Source organism: Falco cherrug, chromosome 4, assembly GCF_023634085.1.
Source record: "Falco cherrug isolate bFalChe1 chromosome 4, bFalChe1.pri, whole genome shotgun sequence".
Classification (NCBI taxonomy): Eukaryota; Metazoa; Chordata; class Aves; order Falconiformes; family Falconidae; genus Falco; species Falco cherrug.
In genome coordinates, this window is record NC_073700.1 from 108537337 (window position 1) to 108555602 (window position 18266).

Here is an 18266-nt window from a genome sequence, read left to right on the forward strand (position 1 = left end):
TCCCAGTCCTGGCTCTAGCTGTAGCACCAGCACGGTTATATCCAGAATGCCGTGCCTTCAGAGAAAGGGAATGTAAAGTATGGCCCCCAGTAAGATCCACCGATGTCCTAAATGTGCAAGCCCTAGAGCATTCAGCAATAATTGTAGTCCCCTAGGGTTCAGATTTCTGAATCTTAACCACGATCTTTAATCAAGGAATTAATCTCTACAGCTGAAGAACGTAAAATGTATTGACGCTCTCACTCTTATCTCCAGGAGCCCTATAGTCCCTTCATTCCCTTTAGATAGCTGTAGGGGATATGGCAATATAATTCTGCTTTGAAGATCCAGTTAGATGGCATTCTTCTCCTCGCGTTAAGCCTTTGCGAATTACCTTCCTACTCAGAGCTTTCATCAGTTCCCGGTTATTGGCAGGGGGGTCTGTTGGCACCCAAATCTTCTTCCTTCTTTTCTGCAGACCTTGACTCTACTTGTCAATACAGAAACAAGAAGGTGGCTGGATGGGCTCTCGTGGCTTGTGCCCTTTGAGCGAGGTCTGGGGAAAGTGCCACATCGAGGGAAAATGTAACCTCCAGCTGCTGCCACTCTGGGGAGCTTGAACAGCTGGAGAAGCGCCCACCCACTTGTGGACCCTTCCTCCAGCCCCAGCCCCAGCCCCTTTTCTACCCTCTCTGGCTTCTTCTCAGGCAGCAGGGCAGCACCTACCCAGCTGTTCGCAGGACCAGGGGAGCTGGCTGCTTTTCCGCTCTCTGCTGTGTGTGGGAGTGTGATGCCGGCAGCAGCTGGAGGTAGAGCACAAGAGGCTGTTGGCTGCTTCCATCTCCAGGTGGGAGGGAGGGGGGGAGAGCAGCAGCCTGGCTGGGTTAGGAGAGCGCACTTGATAGAGTGAAAAAACCCTAAAACTCTGCTGCAGACAGAAACTGCATAGAAAACAGAAACATTAACAAACAATAATATCGTTATTAACGATAACAGAAAGAAGGAAGGGCGGGAGCTTAGCACTCAGTACTTCCAGAAGGGACCATACAATGTAGATGAGCTCAACAAGAATGTAAATAAGGAGCCTTCTGACAAGGACGTGCTAACTGCTCAAAGAAAACAAACTAGGGTAAAGTAATTGTGGTAGTAACAGATCAGCGACTTTCCTACTGAAATGGCCCCCACCCCAAAGAAGGTGGATCCCCTGTCCAGGGAGCGTCCTGGTAGAAATTAAAACCAGCCCAGTGGGCAGCTACCAGCTTGACGTGTTTAGAGTGGACAATAAGGAAGGACTAATCGTTAAAAACTTACGTTAAAACATAGCAGATGTTTTAAGATAACAGAAACTAAATAACAAAGACTGCTAATGTATGCAAAAATAAACAAGAACTTCAGGTAACTGCCCAAGAAGATGAAAAGTACATCTTGAAGAGGCACCGGAGGGAGCAGATTCGGAATGTTCGGAAACCTGATGTATATGCATGACTCTGTATAATAAATATCGGACTGCTTCTTGAAACGGTGTGTAAGTTAGGAGGAGCGATCCCCCTTGCACCCGGCGCTGCAATAAACATACCTGTTTTGTAACTCTCCTCGAGTTGTAGAGTTCGATTCTGCATGTCACTCTCCCTCTGCACCTGCGAGTCCAGGCAGGGCCCTGTGCAAACAGTTCCATCATCTCACAGCGTGTCATTTGTACAGGGCTGCACTGTGCAGTGTTTGAACTTACCATGAAAGACTCAGCTGCTCCGTGGGCTCTGCAGACTGCTGTCAGTACCTACCTTCGCTTTCACCTCCTTGCAATGTGACTTTAAGCCTTCCTTCAGCCCAGCTGTTTATCACCCCAGGCACTCTGGGCACCTCTCTGAGGTCTAAGACCAGGATTGTGCCCAATACTACACCCACCGTCCCTCCTCCCTCCTAAAGTTGACAGTAACGCACAGCTCAGCTCTTTCAAGCACCTTGTTTCAGAAGGGATCCCGAACCAGATCCATTCTTGTCCAGGCTCTTAGGCCAAGCGCCCCTGCAGCCCTGTCTCCTTCATTAAGCTCAAATGCTGTGTGAGCTTTGAGACTGTTAACGTATAGGAAAGTGTAGTCTTACCTCTTGCTTAGAAATCAAACAGACGTGGTACCAATTCACCCAGGTTTGTGCTCTGTTAGACCTGTTCTGTAGCTTAAACTGACATCAGCTCACAGAGCGGCGGGTTGAGAGCAGAGCTCTGACTCCTTTGTAACTTTGTTTTAAAAAAAGTTTTCCCAAGGATGCAATATCTGCACTTGCGCTCTTTGTTTCTCTGTCTTTTTTTTTTTTCCCCCCAAATTCTTCTCCTTCCTCTGTAACTTCTACATCCTTTCTTGGATTCCAATAGTATTTGACAGCAGGAGAGATATCATTTAAGTTTCACAACAACTGGTCTCTGGGTAGAGGAGCCCCAGATTGGTGTTCTAGTTGAGGAAACCCTTCGACGGTTCCCCGTTTGGTCCTGCTGGCCAGCTGTCTTTCCAGTACGCACGTCCCTGGGAGGCCGACACAGCACATGCTGCCTCGCCAACCGCGTGGTGTTTGCGGGAAATGATGCCTTCGCTCAGTTGCCCCGGCAGGCTCGGGATATTTAAATCTGACAGCAAAGACAGAGTTATAAAGAAGAGATTGCAGCTGTTCCACAGCCCTTCGGAAAGTTACTGCCTTACCAACCGTTAACTTAATGTAATGTTTTACTAATCGTGGCTATGGCACATCTGCTTTATGGGAGGCGAGTTGTCTCAGCTCCAAGGACCGGCTTTGAGAGGGTGCAGAGTCGGACCCGTCACACCAGAAGACAGGGCTAGCTGGATGGCGGATGGGAGTCACGGTGGGTGCCCGCAGCACCCCACCAAAGGCCTTCTCCAGGGGTGGGAGCGGAACGTGGTTCCTGCTGCACAGCTGCAGACGGGCTGCAATGCAGGCAGCCACCGGTGTCCCCCAGGCAGGCAGAGCTGTGTTCTGCCAGACATGAAATGACCTGGCAGGGAAGTTCCATCAGTTCAAACCCAGCCTCCTGTGGCACCTTTCAGATGACTTCCTATTCTCTAGCAGTGCCTCATGTGAGGTAAGTCATCAAACTCTGGCTGAACGCTTTGAAGCAAAGGGAGGGATTTGGTGTCATCCAGTCAGACCTATTTTTTTCCTGCGTACTGGAGTATAGGCTTCCATTAAAGACAAATGTGCTTTTTCTTCTGTTCTAGCAGTCAGAGGAAAGGCTGACTTGACTTTCAAGGGAAGTTTCCTTGAATGGTGAACCTGGAACAAAGATGATGGGGTCTCAGAGGTGCTGCTTAGCCCCAGATGCAGTGGCGATGGCCACATAAGTCTGACCTGAGAGACAAGCGTGCGCAGCACAAGGTGGCACTAATGTATGGAGGGGGCAGGGTCCTGCTACCTCTGTGCTCAGTATGCCCCTGAGGATGCTGGACATCAGTTAATCAGCTAAGACGAACGTGAACAGTTGATTAAATATTTGTGTTTTAAACTGCAGAATCATACTTTTCCTTCGGTCCAACAGATTAGAAAGTTCTGCTCTCCAAAGATACTACATTTGGATCTTTGGAGATATTAATTAGGGTATTTCTAAATGCACTGCTTTGTACTATCATCAAATCCTTCGGATGGGACATGTGTTGAAGACCCCAGACGGCGAGGCATGTCCAAGCTACCAGTATGCTTATGGTAGAGTGAAAGGGAGAAGCAGAAGCAGAAAGGTTTGATTGTCTTCCTAAAAAAATAATAATAAAAAAAATGGTACTGAAATACTGTTCCTGCCTTTAAAAAAACCAACCAACTTATTACTGAACTGACCAGAAAAAATAAAATAAATCATTGTTAGTCAAATGTCTGTGTTCAAAGGAATGGAAGAGTGCTCTGATGGCATCGATTCTTGGATATTGATTGGACTGATACTGTGATTTGTTGCTTGCTTGAAGTTTTACACAGAGGTGGTTCAGAGTGGTCGCAGAAAATAAATGTGTGCATAGGCTTGGCTGTGGTAGTACAAGCATCCCAGTGCCAGTCTGAAACTGCTGACATTCAGTAAAACTGTTCTAAGTTTTCCAAGTAGGAAAGTTTCCAGCAATGTCAGGATGGTAATTAGCGATTGATTTTCATTTGGCAGCTTGCCACGTGGTCAGTGACAGACACCAGAACTCTTTAACACATTTAATGGGATTTTTTCTTCCATTTACACTATCATAAATTACAAAGCATATTTCACTTCACAAAATAAAACAATTTCCAGATCATTTTTGTGACAGTATTAAGTAGTACGTAACCTACAACAAATAGTCCTGTACAAGGCAGGAGGATCTATGGAAGTATTGGGAACTCAGACTATTTAGCATTTGCTCTGCAATCTGGGTTAATCTATCTAGCCCTTAGTCATTTCTCTAGAAGATGACAAATTTACAGTCATACCTCCCTTCATTATCATAGTTACACATATTTTTCAATTTGAATAGAAACATGTGCTCCCTGAAATAATTCAGGAAACCACATCACTGAGTTACCAAGCATATGATACAAACGATCAAGTTGAGGGATTATTAGAATTTTTTTTGTATTGAAAATTGAGTTTGGTAGTAAAGTATGTTGATTTTCTATGCTTGCAGAAACATCTCATGCTGAGAAACAGTTTTTAACATTAGGAATAAGTTTCAGTTAGACTATGAACTCTGTAGGTCAATGTTTGTGAGGGGAGAAAAATATTAAAAATTTGTAATAATTAAATTTACCAACTCCCACATTTCCTACACATTCTTTTTTTTTTTTTTTTAACAAACCATCAGGAAACACATTCAAGATAAATACCTACATTTTTAGCAGATTTACTGTACATTTATAAATACAGAAACATGACAAAACATAACTTGATTTTTACAGAAAAACCAAATCCTTCATCATTAACCCAAAAAAGTGCTGACTTTTCAACAAGGCCAGAAAATATCCAGTGTCCCAGCATCACTTAACTTACATATTACTGTAATCCAAGAAAAATCTGGCATGTGAAACTGATACTACCTCCAGGACTTCTGAAAAATTCTCAATACCATATTTTACATGGGAGTAAAAAACAAACAAACTGAGAGAAAATACTATATGTTTGGGGAAATAGGAAATGGGTAAAAGTGTACAATCTTAGGATGCTAGTGCTTAAATGCAAGGAAACTAAGGAAAGCTGGAATACACACAAGAAAATAATTCTCCTTTAGAACGCTTGCCATGAAAGAGGTATGTCAGGATAATGCTGCATTAGTGGTAATTGTTTTCAATATATCATAGCAAAAATGCAGGAAAGAATTATGTGGAAAATAATCAATGCACTGCACTGATTTATATTTTGCTAAAATAAAATGCCATTCTTTCAGCTAGGTAAAGTAAAAATATCTTTACAATATAGGTTCTGTTTCACAATTGACATATATAATTATGTCTCATGGAGAGGGAAATGTATAGGTGTATACAGGTAACACTGATTAAGTACCTTTTTGCTTCTCTAGCCATATTAAAATACGTTTTGTGTTTCTTAATAAGTTAACAATAAAATTGTTTGCAACAATTTGTTCTCAAAACAAATATACATCTGAGCAAGGCAAAAGATACAAGGTAAGAGGATTTTTTCTGACCTTCTCATTCCCTTCTACAAAGAGGCATATGTCTATGAGACACAGGCTTTCCCTAAACATTTTGGCATCCATCTGCAACTTTGCAGAAATTGAAGTGCAGTCAAGGAACTTTTCTTTATGTTTAAAAAAAATTAAAGAAATGTTGGTTTTCCTTCAAACTAATTATTTTAAAACAAATGGCTTTGAAGAGATGCCCCTCTGTCTAAAAGAGAACATCTTCATTTTCTATTAAAATCTGCACAATTAATTTCTGGTACCGCATGTCATTCAGTGTAGCAAGGGTACTGTCCTCTGGAGGTCTCATTAAAGTAGGCCCAAACACTATTCCCAGGTTTTCAGCATTCATAAAATTCTCCTTTTCATGCAAGGTAACCCTAAAGTAGAAGAAAAAAGAAAAAAATTAAAAAAAAAGTAAAGAAAAAAAGTAAGTAGTTGTTTACTTCCCAGAAGAAATGAATATATGCATCCTAATCTTTAGTCCTGCTTCACATTAAGCATTGATAATGACATTTTTCAGTAACAATTTTTACTTTCGTTCAGTGCAGCTATGGTGAGGCTGTGATTTCCAGCGCCTTTAAACACTCCCCATGCGACTCTTAAGTGTTTTTCTTCATGTGGCTTTCCATTAGGGTAGAAGAATTAGCGGCAATTGCTTTTTTTTAGAAAAGCATAATCATGATTTAAACGATGATGTATGGAGCAGTCCCCCACGCTACAGTAACTGCAGTTCTCTGGCACATGGGGCTCGGTGTGCATCACACCTGAGGTGTGGGTGAGGGTCCTGAATACGAACCTAGATTTTCCTTTGTTTACCAAGGACTGCCATGGTGCCAGACATGCTTTCAGGCTGGGGGAACCCATCCCTTCATACTTTTCGTGCCCTACTTGTTCTACTTCAGGAGGAGGCTGAATCCTGGGGCAGCCTGGGGAGGTGGCTGTTTAAAGCCAGGCTGCTACAAATGCCGTCTATCCTTGACAAGAGAACAGAGGCACTTCTAGGAAGGAACCTCGGCTGTTTTGTTCCCTGCCACGGGTCATATAATGTAAATGCAAGAATAGGTAGATTATGTACGGCTGGAGCAAACAAAGAACATCAAGGATGGACCAAGCTGCAAGAGAAGTCAGCCCTGACTGGAAAATCATTCAGGCCTGTTGGAAAGTGCAAGGTGTGCTCAAGGTTTTCCTCCAGGTAGCAGAACTGGAGCACTTCAGTGTTATCCCAGCAAGCCTTTGGCATTTCAGTTTGGTCCTGGGTGCTCTTGCACTGCGGTGTAGAGACAGCCGTGGTCCCTTGTTCAGTCATGATCCCTCATGGACCAGACACTTGCTGTTTCGAAGTACAGCAAGGGGGAAGTTTCACATCTCCTCCACACCACTGCTTTGACAGAGTGGAGCACATCTGGCTTTGAAACCAGCTCTCCTGGCAACAGGTGAGACCAGCCCGGCCATGGCAATTCTCTGCTGGGTAGCAGTGGATTCACTCATGCCATTGAGGGGGCACAAAGAGGCTGCAACCAGCAGTAGCCTGGTCTCCTGTTATTTGCAAGGTCCTTACGTGACTACATTTTGCTTCTACTACTGGCTCTCTGCAGAGTGTCATGGTCACAGAAAAAACAGTTCCTCTGCTTTCAGGAGAGAAGTTCGTTAGTGCCCCTACTCACAGCTACATCCTCATCTTCTAGCACAGATACATCAGCTGTGCTTTGCAAGGAGAAAAGACAAGCCAAGGCTGCCTGGCCCAAGCTACCTCTACGCAAGTGTGAGTGTAACACTGCTTTTCCATCTGGGGATGTATGCAGCGCAGCTACGCAATGCCACATACACCTTACTAGCACCTCTGTGCAAGAGTGTGGGGCTTGCTCCATGGTCTGGGGTGAACACAGAGAAGATTCACAGCTTCACTGTAACGGCAGCATGGATGGAGTTGTATGTATTTCACCACAGGGAGGACTGTTTGTGGTATTGTGTTTCCTCCAGTTTTGAGCAAAAAGGAAGATAACTCAAGAAAATACTTCATTAGCTGACGAACACACTCATTCTTCATTGCTGACATTGTTCTCTGCTGGATTTTCCTATGATTTTTAACAACAACTCAGTGCAGTTTCTTTTCTGGTGAGAAATGGCACTCACTGGTGTAAACGCTGTGATCCTGCAGTCTTTACACAGCCTCCTCGACAGCAGTGCATGTTTCCTCTGTGCAGGAAGAGCCCTGTGGGGCTGGAGTTGGGATTCTGTGTTTAATCTACAGAACAGCATAGTTTGAACTTAAAGGATCCTTCCCTCTTTCACATTCAGATCTCTCCAACAGATTCTCCATAGGAGCTGACATGCACTCGGCTTCTGTGCAGACACTGAAAAGTCACGATTTGGGAAAGGGGAGGAAATTCATTGCGTGACTTGGGACAGAAAGCTTAATCAGCTGTTTGGACTATTTTTGTCTCATCAGTAGTTCAGCTCAACAGCTGAACCAAAGCCTGTACAAAGGAAGGCAGGCAAGTCAATACTTGTCTATTAAAAATTCGCTGCCAGGACGTGAAAGTACTGATTCTGTATGCTAGTCGCTTGTCTGCAGCCTCCACTGGCCTTCTTAAAAGCCAACACGGTTCATCCTGAGTTGTCCATGCATATGTGCTGACAAGGGTGGATATTTGCACCTCTCATTTCTGCAGTCTGCAGAAGCTCCTGCATACCCAGATAATGTCTCAGCAAAAGGAAAAAACCTGCTCCCTTGTAATGCCCTGAGCCGGATTCAAAATGAGGAGAAGTCTCTGCATAATGAGAACCTGATTGAGCATGAAATGCACTTCAAACAAGCTCTCTGATGCAATTTTATGTGAGCTGAGGTCTTTTTTCTTTTTAGGTTTGCGTTAATAGTGCAGAAAGTGCAGATCAAACCCAGAAAATACTCCAAATTTGCACCTGTATTGCAAGTAGTAGGACAACCAAGAAAAGATCAAGGATTTACTGTATAAAAGTGAGCAGTTTTATTCCTCCCTTATCCCCTCTTCTATTGTTTCCAAGTAGCACCATAAACTTTAACCAGAGACAAGGGACATCTTGGGCAATATATCCTTAAATGAAGGTCTGCTTTGGGATGATGGTTCCAGTCTTCACTCAGCTTCAGTTTTTAAAAGCAAAGAAGACTTCCCGAGGCATGTATATACTCGAAGTAGCAAAGTGGAGTTAGCATGGTTTTGAAAAAGTTTTGCTTCATGTTAGTGAACGTGAGGCATCCTCTTTGGAGCACTTCATAAATCTCATAGGTACCTAGCTGAAAACTTGGGAAGTACTGTCCCAAGTCACTTTAAAAAATGAAATTTAGGCACTTTTGAAAATGTTGTATGCCTTATGAAGCCTTATGTATGCCTAAAGAAGCTTTGGAAAGCAAATGAGGCAAAGTGTGTTTCAAACCAAAACAGAGATAACTGGTAAGGCCCTGTATGGCTTTTACTAGTTGTATAAAAATAGGCCCTGCTTGATTCTTGGCTTAACTGTTACGTGAGCAAACAAGTCATAAGAGACAGCTCTTTCCTTTTAGGGTTATGGTTCAAGATGACAAATCAGGAGGTAAGGGGAGGCAGAAGCGCAGCATGATCAAGATGTGCATGACTTACGGCCGCACATCTAGCACATCTCTGAAGTACCTACCATTCCAGTATTTTTCAGATACTGTCTGCGTCAGAGAAAGCGTGAAAAATCTCAATTAATTCTTCAAAGGTTTGCAATGATCTGCCAGCAAAGGCAGCTATGCTATATCTGTTATATGCAGTTATACAAACATAGCTTGTCTGCTTATTTGTGACATTATTGTTTTAGTGGCAGTACCCTAATGGAAGCTTTATTGGTACTTTCTGTAGTATCTCTTTTTCAAAGCAGAAGATTGTTAAGCTCTTCAAGAATTATCCTGCATGCCAATTAACTCACTTTTTGAGATGAATCATTAGGTATCTAAGTGTCTCGTAGTGAGCAGCAGGGAGTAACATCAACACTTCATGTATTGCTTCTAGTCGTTCATCAGGATTGGAGATTTCTGTAAAAACACCGAACAGGATTAATGTTAATAGGGCTTTCCATTTGTAAACAGCAATAATTCAGGAAGCTAACTTAATATTATGGAGTCATTTACAAGCCATTGACTGTGCTTGTAGGGATAAATATTAAACTCATAAACATGGAGCTTAGCAGCAACTTCTGCATCCTCAGAAAAAAAGAAAAGAAAAAAAAAAGCTTCACAAAGAAATCAGCAGCAAAGAGCACCCAATAGCTGTCTCCGTGGTCTGTAGCTCTACCTACAGGCCTGCACAGGTACAGTATCTGAGCTTTGTTAAACGCTTTGTAACACTCTGCCAAGAACCAACTCCTTAAAATGTTATGTAAGATTACTTCCACTAGCCTTCAAAACTAGATGGGAGCGTGGATATATGCTTTTAGAGACTATGCTTGAATATGTAAGTTTAGCTAGAAGTGGCATGGAATTACATAAAGATTTCAGAACGTGTTTAAATATGTAGGTATCAGTGATTGGAGAGCATCAGTGCTCATCGAAGACTGTTTGGCAATCTGTCAAAATCTGAGCAGGATTTACATGTATTTTACATGAGAAGTATAGATTCCTAAGCTGTGAACTGAGTCAGAGTTGTATTTGCTGCATGACTTTTCATACAAATGGCACCAGGAGCCCAAAACTTTAGAAGATTAAGAATCTCTCCATCCTGCTTTTAAGACATTGGTATATTGACATGATAGGAACTACTTCCTCTGGGCATGTTCTTTACAGGACAAGTAATGAGCAAGAATAATTTCTCTGCCAAGGAGGAATAAGAGAGTGCAGGAGAGAGGTATGTGTGGTTGCATGGGGAGTGCAAGAGGGAGTGAGCCAAAGGGGAAGGGAAGGCAGCAGATTCACACAGACCACTCCTCTTGCTGCTTATCAATATACTGGGTGCCATTCCAAAAATACTAAGGATATTTTTTTAAAGAAGAAAGCATGCTACTTCTTAGATACCTCAGGTCTTTGACATGTTTGTTAATAATTTGATTTTGATGCACTTCATCTGGTGAGTTTTCATTAGGGACTATCGCTACATGGGAGGCTGTGCCCTGGAGAGCAGAATTTGAGGCAAATCTCATCTCTCTCTGCCAACATTAGGGCAATGAACGCTGCCGTCCTCCTCCCTCCCTGACAGCGTGCACCCACAACCTGCCAGCTTTGGGCAGGGGGTAACTGCACGTGCCTCCCATCTGGGCACGGGTTAGATACTGCAGGACTTAATGAACAGTGGATGCACCTGGATTTTGGGGCAGATGTGCTTTGTGGGGTGTCTCATTGCTCTGATCCCTCACTGACTGAAGGAGGGGATGAGCTTGTCTGCAGTGCAGACTCGTCCTTGTTGCCAGAGGAGGCCAGGATATGGGAGATGGGGAAAATGGGACGCACCCTCAAGGCTCACATTTCCACTCAACCCTGACTCCTCACTGATCCCCCAGTCTTGCATGCACCTGGCAGCCAGTGCTGCGGCCGTGACACCAGCACGGGGATCTTCCCAGTGCCTGATGCAGGCCTTGCAATGCCATTGGACATTCCGCCTCTTAGCACAGAATTTGGGTTGTTTACAAGAAAAGAGCTACCAATTCCATTCAAAGCCCCATCCCAGGGCATGCCGTAGCTTTGTTGACTGACACTGAAACCACACTTTCTGAAACTGGTCAGTTATTTTGATATCCTACCTTTACTTTTATTTTTTTTAACCTGTGTGATGTCCCATCTGATTAACAATCAGGCAAAAGTTTCATGGGACAGGACATGGCAGAGAAGTAACGAACAGAACAATGCCCTTGCTTCCAATTTGTTGTCTGTCTTTTCCTTTTCTTTAACATGGACAGTTTTATGGATGGGAAATGTAATTAAAGATCAGTACAAATTACTATGCAATACTTACTGGCTGCTTCTATGAACTTGGAATAGGTGTCGTAGGTGATCACAGGAATTGGTAAGTCTCTGAAGTATAGCTTCAGTGCTCCAGCAATGATGTTTATGTCTGGATAAATACTGGCAGAAATATCAGCCTTATCACCATCTAGAAGAAGAGGAAGAAATCTTTTTGAAACCAGCCTAATTTTGACTGAAGCAAGGCTAGGCTTCTAATTCAGATTTATTGTGTCCAACCTGACAAGAAAAAACAACCTGAAAGCATTTGGAAGGCTTAAATGAGAACACATTGCTACCAACTTTACAGTGTATGAATAAGAAATAGTAGTTTCTTTACCTTTTAGTAAACAATTTATTTGCTTGCATCCTTTGGTGGGGCTGGTGATTACGTCAACAATATCTGCAGTGTACCATCTCACACATAATGTTTTGACATTGGATGAAAAATCATGTTAATAATATATTTATTGAATTTGGCTCATTTCTTCACTGAAAATAAGCTATTAATTACTTGTTCTGATGTTGTATTTTGTATCTGCAGATCAATGTGTAGGAGTATGAATGATTCTTTTTATTTTCATTTGGGGAAACAGAGGCACAGAGAAATAACATAAATTTCCAATGAACCTTGGAGCAGTAGGAAAAATCAGAGTAAACATCCAAATCTTGTAAGTTCTGCACCAATTTATCTATACTGATTAGCTAGTAACAAAGCTGCCTTATTTTCTGGATGTCCTCTAATGTCTTATTATTTGACTGACTTATTTATAGCAAAGATTTGAATTTAAATAGACATGCTATGGCATTTAGCTATACAATTTATTCCGAAATGTGGATCGCAATTTGTTAAATGAATATGGATACTTATAATGGATGAACAGCTAAATAGATTAATTATGCAACTGAAATGACATACATTTTGTTTGCCACATACTACAACGCAGTTAGTCAGAACTCCATTACAGAGCACTTTTAATCACATGAGCAAGTGTTGCTGCTAAGCCCTTGACTAATGCGTGGCTTGCAATGAGTGAAATTACAAGAACTAGCAGAGAGGCTGGATCACTATTATTCTTCAAGTTCAAATGACTATCTCTCTTCTGTACTACCCAGTGCCCTCATACTCACATTTTTCTCCAGACCGACAAATTCTGCTTCTCCAGTCTTCCAGTAGAAAGATGGGGTAGGACAATGGTCAAGCAAGGGCTGAGGCTGCCTGGATTTAACCCCCAGCTTCACCTCAGGCTTCTTTGAGATCAGTTACACCCTGTAGTCCTTACTCACCACCTTTCAAGTGAGGATAACGGTCACAATGCTTCTTTTGCAGGAGGTGGTGAAGATTGAGACCATATGGTGAGTGGGGTGATGTGAGGTTATGGTTGCTTGAACAACAGAGAGCGGTTTGCTTGTATCTGCCAGGAGGTGCAAGCGCAAGCTTGGGCTGTTACCACCGAGGCGCTGACAGGCTGTAAAGCCATTGCCTTCCTTGTCTTGCAGTAACTAGTGCTTGTAGAGATGCCCTGATACAGACAGATGAGTGGGTGTGCTTGATACATGGCATCTAAGATGGTGATAAAGGCTTTCACAGCAGACTAAAAGAGTTTATATTGATTGTAGACATTTTATACAAACCTTTGGCATTAATCTTGAAGGGATACGTCCTGTCCAATGTATGCACATAATTCTCATTAAGACTAATAGCACTACATGTTCTCATCAAGAGGAGATTATATGCTTAAGTGTTTAAAACAAGCAGCCTTTCTTGATGCAGCTGAGCAGTCTGAATACATCCATCAGCATTTAATTTAATACAGCATCAATAAGCCCTAGGAGGATGTTTACACTGCCCCAATCTTTTGTTTAATCCACACATTCCAGGCACGGTAGCATTAGTCTTGTAAAGCTTTGTGTGGAGAGCTCTATTTAATTGATGGACACCGAGCACTCAAAATGCCTCACTGAAAACAGCTACCTCCAAGGAGCCAGCAGCTGCATCAGAACAGATACAGCAAAGCAGAAGGCTGCATCTATTAGCCAGGTCACCAGTACACTAAATGGAAGTGTTATTTATTTAGTGCTTTTAAAAAGCAGCCCAGCAAGCTTCCGTGAAGAGCCACTTCAGCTACAGGTACTTCAAACTACAATGTACTTCAAACGTACCTCTTTATTTACATATTCTCTTACTGTAGGAAAAATACATTAGTTCCCAAGTCAAAGATTTTTCCTCTTCACTTCAGAGACAAATCACACCCATTGCAAATGCAGTGAAGATTTTTTTTAAAGTGAGCATAACAATACATCTGTTACAGTATACCTACACATTTCTGCAGTGAGTATGTAGGGGGAGGTAGATTTTTGTTTTTCTTTGGTAGATTTTGGATTTTTTTTTTTTTTTGCTTTCAGTTTCAGCAACTGAAGGCCCTTGGCAGGCTGCACTTGTTTCTTATCCTCACCGAATTCCTGGATTTGTATTTTTATTTAAACACACTTAAAATTCAGAGCACTAAGAAAGAAAAGTTAATTAATTGCCGGTAAAGTCATGACACAAATTTCACAGAGGATCCTCTGCAGTAGCATACTGTATGAACTATGCCTATTTTGTATGGTATCTTCTACATTACCACAATCATTTTTTTCACTCTTCAATACAGTAACTTTCCTCAGACTGTAATTAGTATTCTCAGTACCACTGCAGTGGCTATATGTTAATACAATCTTTTTTTAAAAAAAAATTTGGATTACAAACATATAGTTAGTTTCAGCTTTACAAACCTAATCCTACTCAAACCCCATCATTTCTCTTTCCTTGTTACTTTGACTCTCAACATATTTTGTTGCATTATGTTGTAGTTTGAATATCTCGAGACAAAGAAAATCTTTATTCTGTTCTTTAAAGGTTTCAGCTGACTTTGGGTGCCATAGAAATATCTCAATAGTTTATTAGAGAATGAAATGGAGTAAGTATTACATTCTTAAAGCCTCAGCTATGCCCTCTGAACACTGAATTACTTTTCTACTTAAGTTCATTTTTTCTTAATACTTTGTTTTTATTGCACAACCTTTGCCATACTAACATGCTGCTTTGTTTTTTTTTCTTGGATCTGGCATTTGACAGGTTTTCTCCTACACTGGTGAAAGAGTGAATATGAGTCAGGATGCCTCTAAGTACTCATGTAATATTTAACAGCATAATATTTTTAGCAAGTGTATTGTACCAGCCAGTCATACAAACAAGTGGGGGGACAGAATGCACTGGTGACAATGGCAGCTTTGTGAATAAAGCGCACAATGAGGGTCTTCTGGATGCCACAACGCCACAGCTCAACAAAGCTGACAGAGAGCAACTGTCATTCTACAGCACCAACATTCACCAGATTAAATAAATCCACATTATTCCCCTCCTTCTCATTACAAAAATCACTAAAATGGAACATTGTTAGTGCCTCAGAGAGCCTAATGCTAATTTACAGTAGGAGTATTTACACTTCTTTGGCTTTGGAAGGGAGTCTTAGTTTAAATCAAACGAGGACCAACTTCTCCCTGTTCTAAACGCATCCATCACAGCTTCACTTGGCCCAAATAATATTATGTGGGATGCCATTCTCTTCCCAAGATGTTGACTTTCAAACCTGCCTTTGATTTTCTATTCTTGCTATAATTCTTTGTAAGCAACAAGTGAGTGTCCATTTGGCGAAGCAGAATTAGTCAGTGGGGGGGCTGGCTTCTCTTCATCGCACCCTTTCAGCTGCGCATGGAATCGGCAGAAGAGGTACCCTACAGCGCAGTCAGCCCCTGCTCCCCATCCCTGTATCATACTGTATTCCGGCTCCTGTGGCTTCGAAGAGCTTGGGAAACCAGAAAGCTTGATGGCATTACTTGAAGGATGTGTCCTGTGCATTAAAACAGGAGGACTCCTTGCTTGTTTATTTTCAAACTTATTTATTAAAAGCTGTATTTCCAGAGGTGCGAAAGCATACTGGCATTCTAGCCAAGTACCTGGGGACTGGCTCAGAAATGATGGGCAGGGAGGGACCTCTGTAATGCCAGAGCGCAGTGCTCTGCTACTGCAGGCACCATGCCATGTAACCCTTCTTGTAAACCCCTCAACTTCCATTGTGAAACTAGTTAAGGTTTTTATCCCTGCTCTCACTAGAAGGTTGTTTCAGAGCCTTGCTTTCATATGGTTAAAAAATTGCTCATTGAATTGTCAAACTAAATTTATTCCTGGCCAATATACATCCTCTAGTATTGTGCCAAGACTATCCATTAGATTAAAGAGTTCTCTCCTCTGGTTCATACCCGTACTTTCAGCTTCAACTTTAACAGCTAACTATTCCAAGCTCTTTTAAAACACATTTACCTTCTGCTATGCAGTGTGTTCCAGAGATGTCAGAGATGTCTGTGATATGGCCTGTTGTATGGCTGTTTCTGCTGCAACACCTATCTATTAACCAGAACTGATCAGGAATTTTCCATTTTATATTTAAGACACAAATTTTCCTTTTTTTTTTTTTTTTAATATAATTTTGCAAAAGAAAAGTTAATTTCCTGTAGTGAATGTTGAAACAACAGTTCTGTAAAACTCCCACAAACTTCACTTTCTGGGCAGAAAATGAAATTTGAACAAAAGCCTTCCAGGTGTTACTGGAGGTGAGACCTGCCATCTGGCTCTCAGCTCCCTTCTTTCCCAGCTCTGTCACCTGGGACAGAGATTTGGGATTTTCCACGTCCTTGGAATATGGAGGAATATCCACTCCCTGCTGCTCTGGCTTCTAGGGCTAAGCAGGGGTAACTGGGCATCAGAAAAGTGATGTTCCTACCTGTGGGGTTGGGATGCAAAAGAGAAGGTGGGGTCCCTGTCTCTGTAAACAGATCTGACAGGGAAGCAAAGCCTGAGCTGTCAGGTTGGGGGCACCTTGCCAATTCAACATTCTGCCAGCTGACAACCACCTTCTAGTGGCACAGCCCACAAGTCAGAACAAAAAATCTATTTTGGTTTTCTTTAAATTGCTTCCTGCAAAACCCCCCCAACTCTCTTCTGCTTTTCTATCTCAGTTCAGGGAGAATACATTTTCAAAACTGGAAAGTTTTTGAAGTTTTCAGCTTCTGGTCTCAGCAATACTGGAGTCATGCAATTCTCATAACACGGTTTTGTTCACTGTTCCACTGCTTTTAGCATTATTCATGGCAACGCTCTTTCCTTTCTTAGCCTTTTCCCTCCTGAGATTGTTAAAAGGAAATGAAGACGCAGCTTTTTATCAATTTATGCCCAATGGTTTTCCCACAGCCTTTGTATGCAAACTTGGTTCTTGGCTTTCTCTGCTTCCATATTTATCCATGCTTTTTTTTTCCTTTGGAAATCTGATATTGCTAGTGACCCTGCTCTTCCTGTTTCTAGGTGCTGCCTTCTTTGCCAGTAAATCACACTTTGTTCCTTGCTGTGGGTCTAATTCTAGTGTGTACTGCCACGAGATTATGCCATGAGTATAGGCAATAACAAAAGATACCCTGTTTGTAAACCTTAAGTGGCTCCAATGGTTCGAAGCATTTGCAAGGGAACTACAGCTGCAGCAGCGTTCAGGTCAGGCTCAGACACAAATTTTGATCTGCTTTCTTCAGACTCTTTCCTCTTCAACCTGTGGCTCTCTTTCTGGGTTTCATTTAGGTTGGTACACTTAGAGGAGAACTAACACACAGAACAAAAGGGTTTGCCAGGTCAGATCCACCTGCAGGGAGCAGAGTGGGACTTGGGGAGACTGGTGACCCTTTCAGTAGCACTGCTTCATGTGGCGCACCTGCAAATGTACCTTCCCATGATAGCAGTCTGTGCATCTCTTTCACCCAAATCACGGCTCACCTATGTGTGTCCATGCATATGTTCACAACTGCAGCATCCAACACATTTTAAAATATATTATTATTTTTTAAAGGGTGTTTTGGTATAGCATGAAAACAGTCACTTTGGAAATTCCTAGCAGGAATCGTCTGCAGGACAAACTATCTCCGAACAAAAAAGTATTCAGGCACAGTAAGCATTAAGATGTGCCACCCACAGACCTTGCTGGCCCTGCCCAGGCTCCTCTGGAGCCCTGGGACCTCCTGCCATGGGCCCCCAGGGCCCCCAGTTCCTGCCTGAGCAACATAGTAGCTGTCTGCAGCTGCATCACGGCCATGCACCCTTCTGGCCAGCACCCTGATCCACCGGTGGACTTCTGGCTTGATCTGGACCTGCCTTGTCCCTGTGGGCTTGTGATCACTGGGCTATGTCTGTCCCTATCCCCTAACATGGCAGAGGTAATACCTGAAAAAATTAAGTAGGAAGGAAAACACTGTTTATGGGAAAGGAGAAAAATATTTATGTAACTCCTTAAATGTTCCTGAAAATGTGTTTTCTGTTGATGAAGGCCCTACTCTGCACACACTTACATACGTACCTAAAATTAGTCCTGTGTGCAAAGACTATGTGCAGAACCAGAACCAACATAATAAGCTAAATGAATTCAAAAGGGCTACTAGGATGGTAATCAGGCAGTGTTTTAATTAAAAGTTTTTCAATATGCTGTACAACCAGTCTCCTCAATGCTCCTCTCATCTGTGTGCAAATGCAATCATGTGCACAGTAGTGCAGTGCTTTCTACAAGGCTACAGGCAGAATGACTTCCCAGTTGGAGGTCTGGTGCTTAAACTCATAAATAGACTAT

The 18266-nt window shown here is 42.3% G+C and overlaps 1 protein-coding gene across 3 annotated transcripts in view; it reads right to left on the reverse strand.

The window, feature by feature from the left end:
- Nucleotides 1–4158: 4158 nt before the first annotated feature.
- Nucleotides 4159–18266, reverse strand: part of CHN2 (chimerin 2) — a 163368-nt gene continuing 149260 nt past the window's right edge. For all 3 annotated transcript variants that reach the window (XM_055707932.1, XM_055707931.1, XM_005445781.4), the window contains 3 exons: nt 11576–11713; nt 9561–9666; nt 4159–6010 (listed from right to left, as the gene is read on the reverse strand). In XM_055707932.1, the coding sequence (XP_055563907.1) occupies nt 5839–6010; nt 9561–9666; nt 11576–11713 (416 nt within the window). In that variant the 3' untranslated portion in view covers nt 4159–5838. The remainder of the gene's footprint in view (nt 6011–9560; nt 9667–11575; nt 11714–18266) is intronic.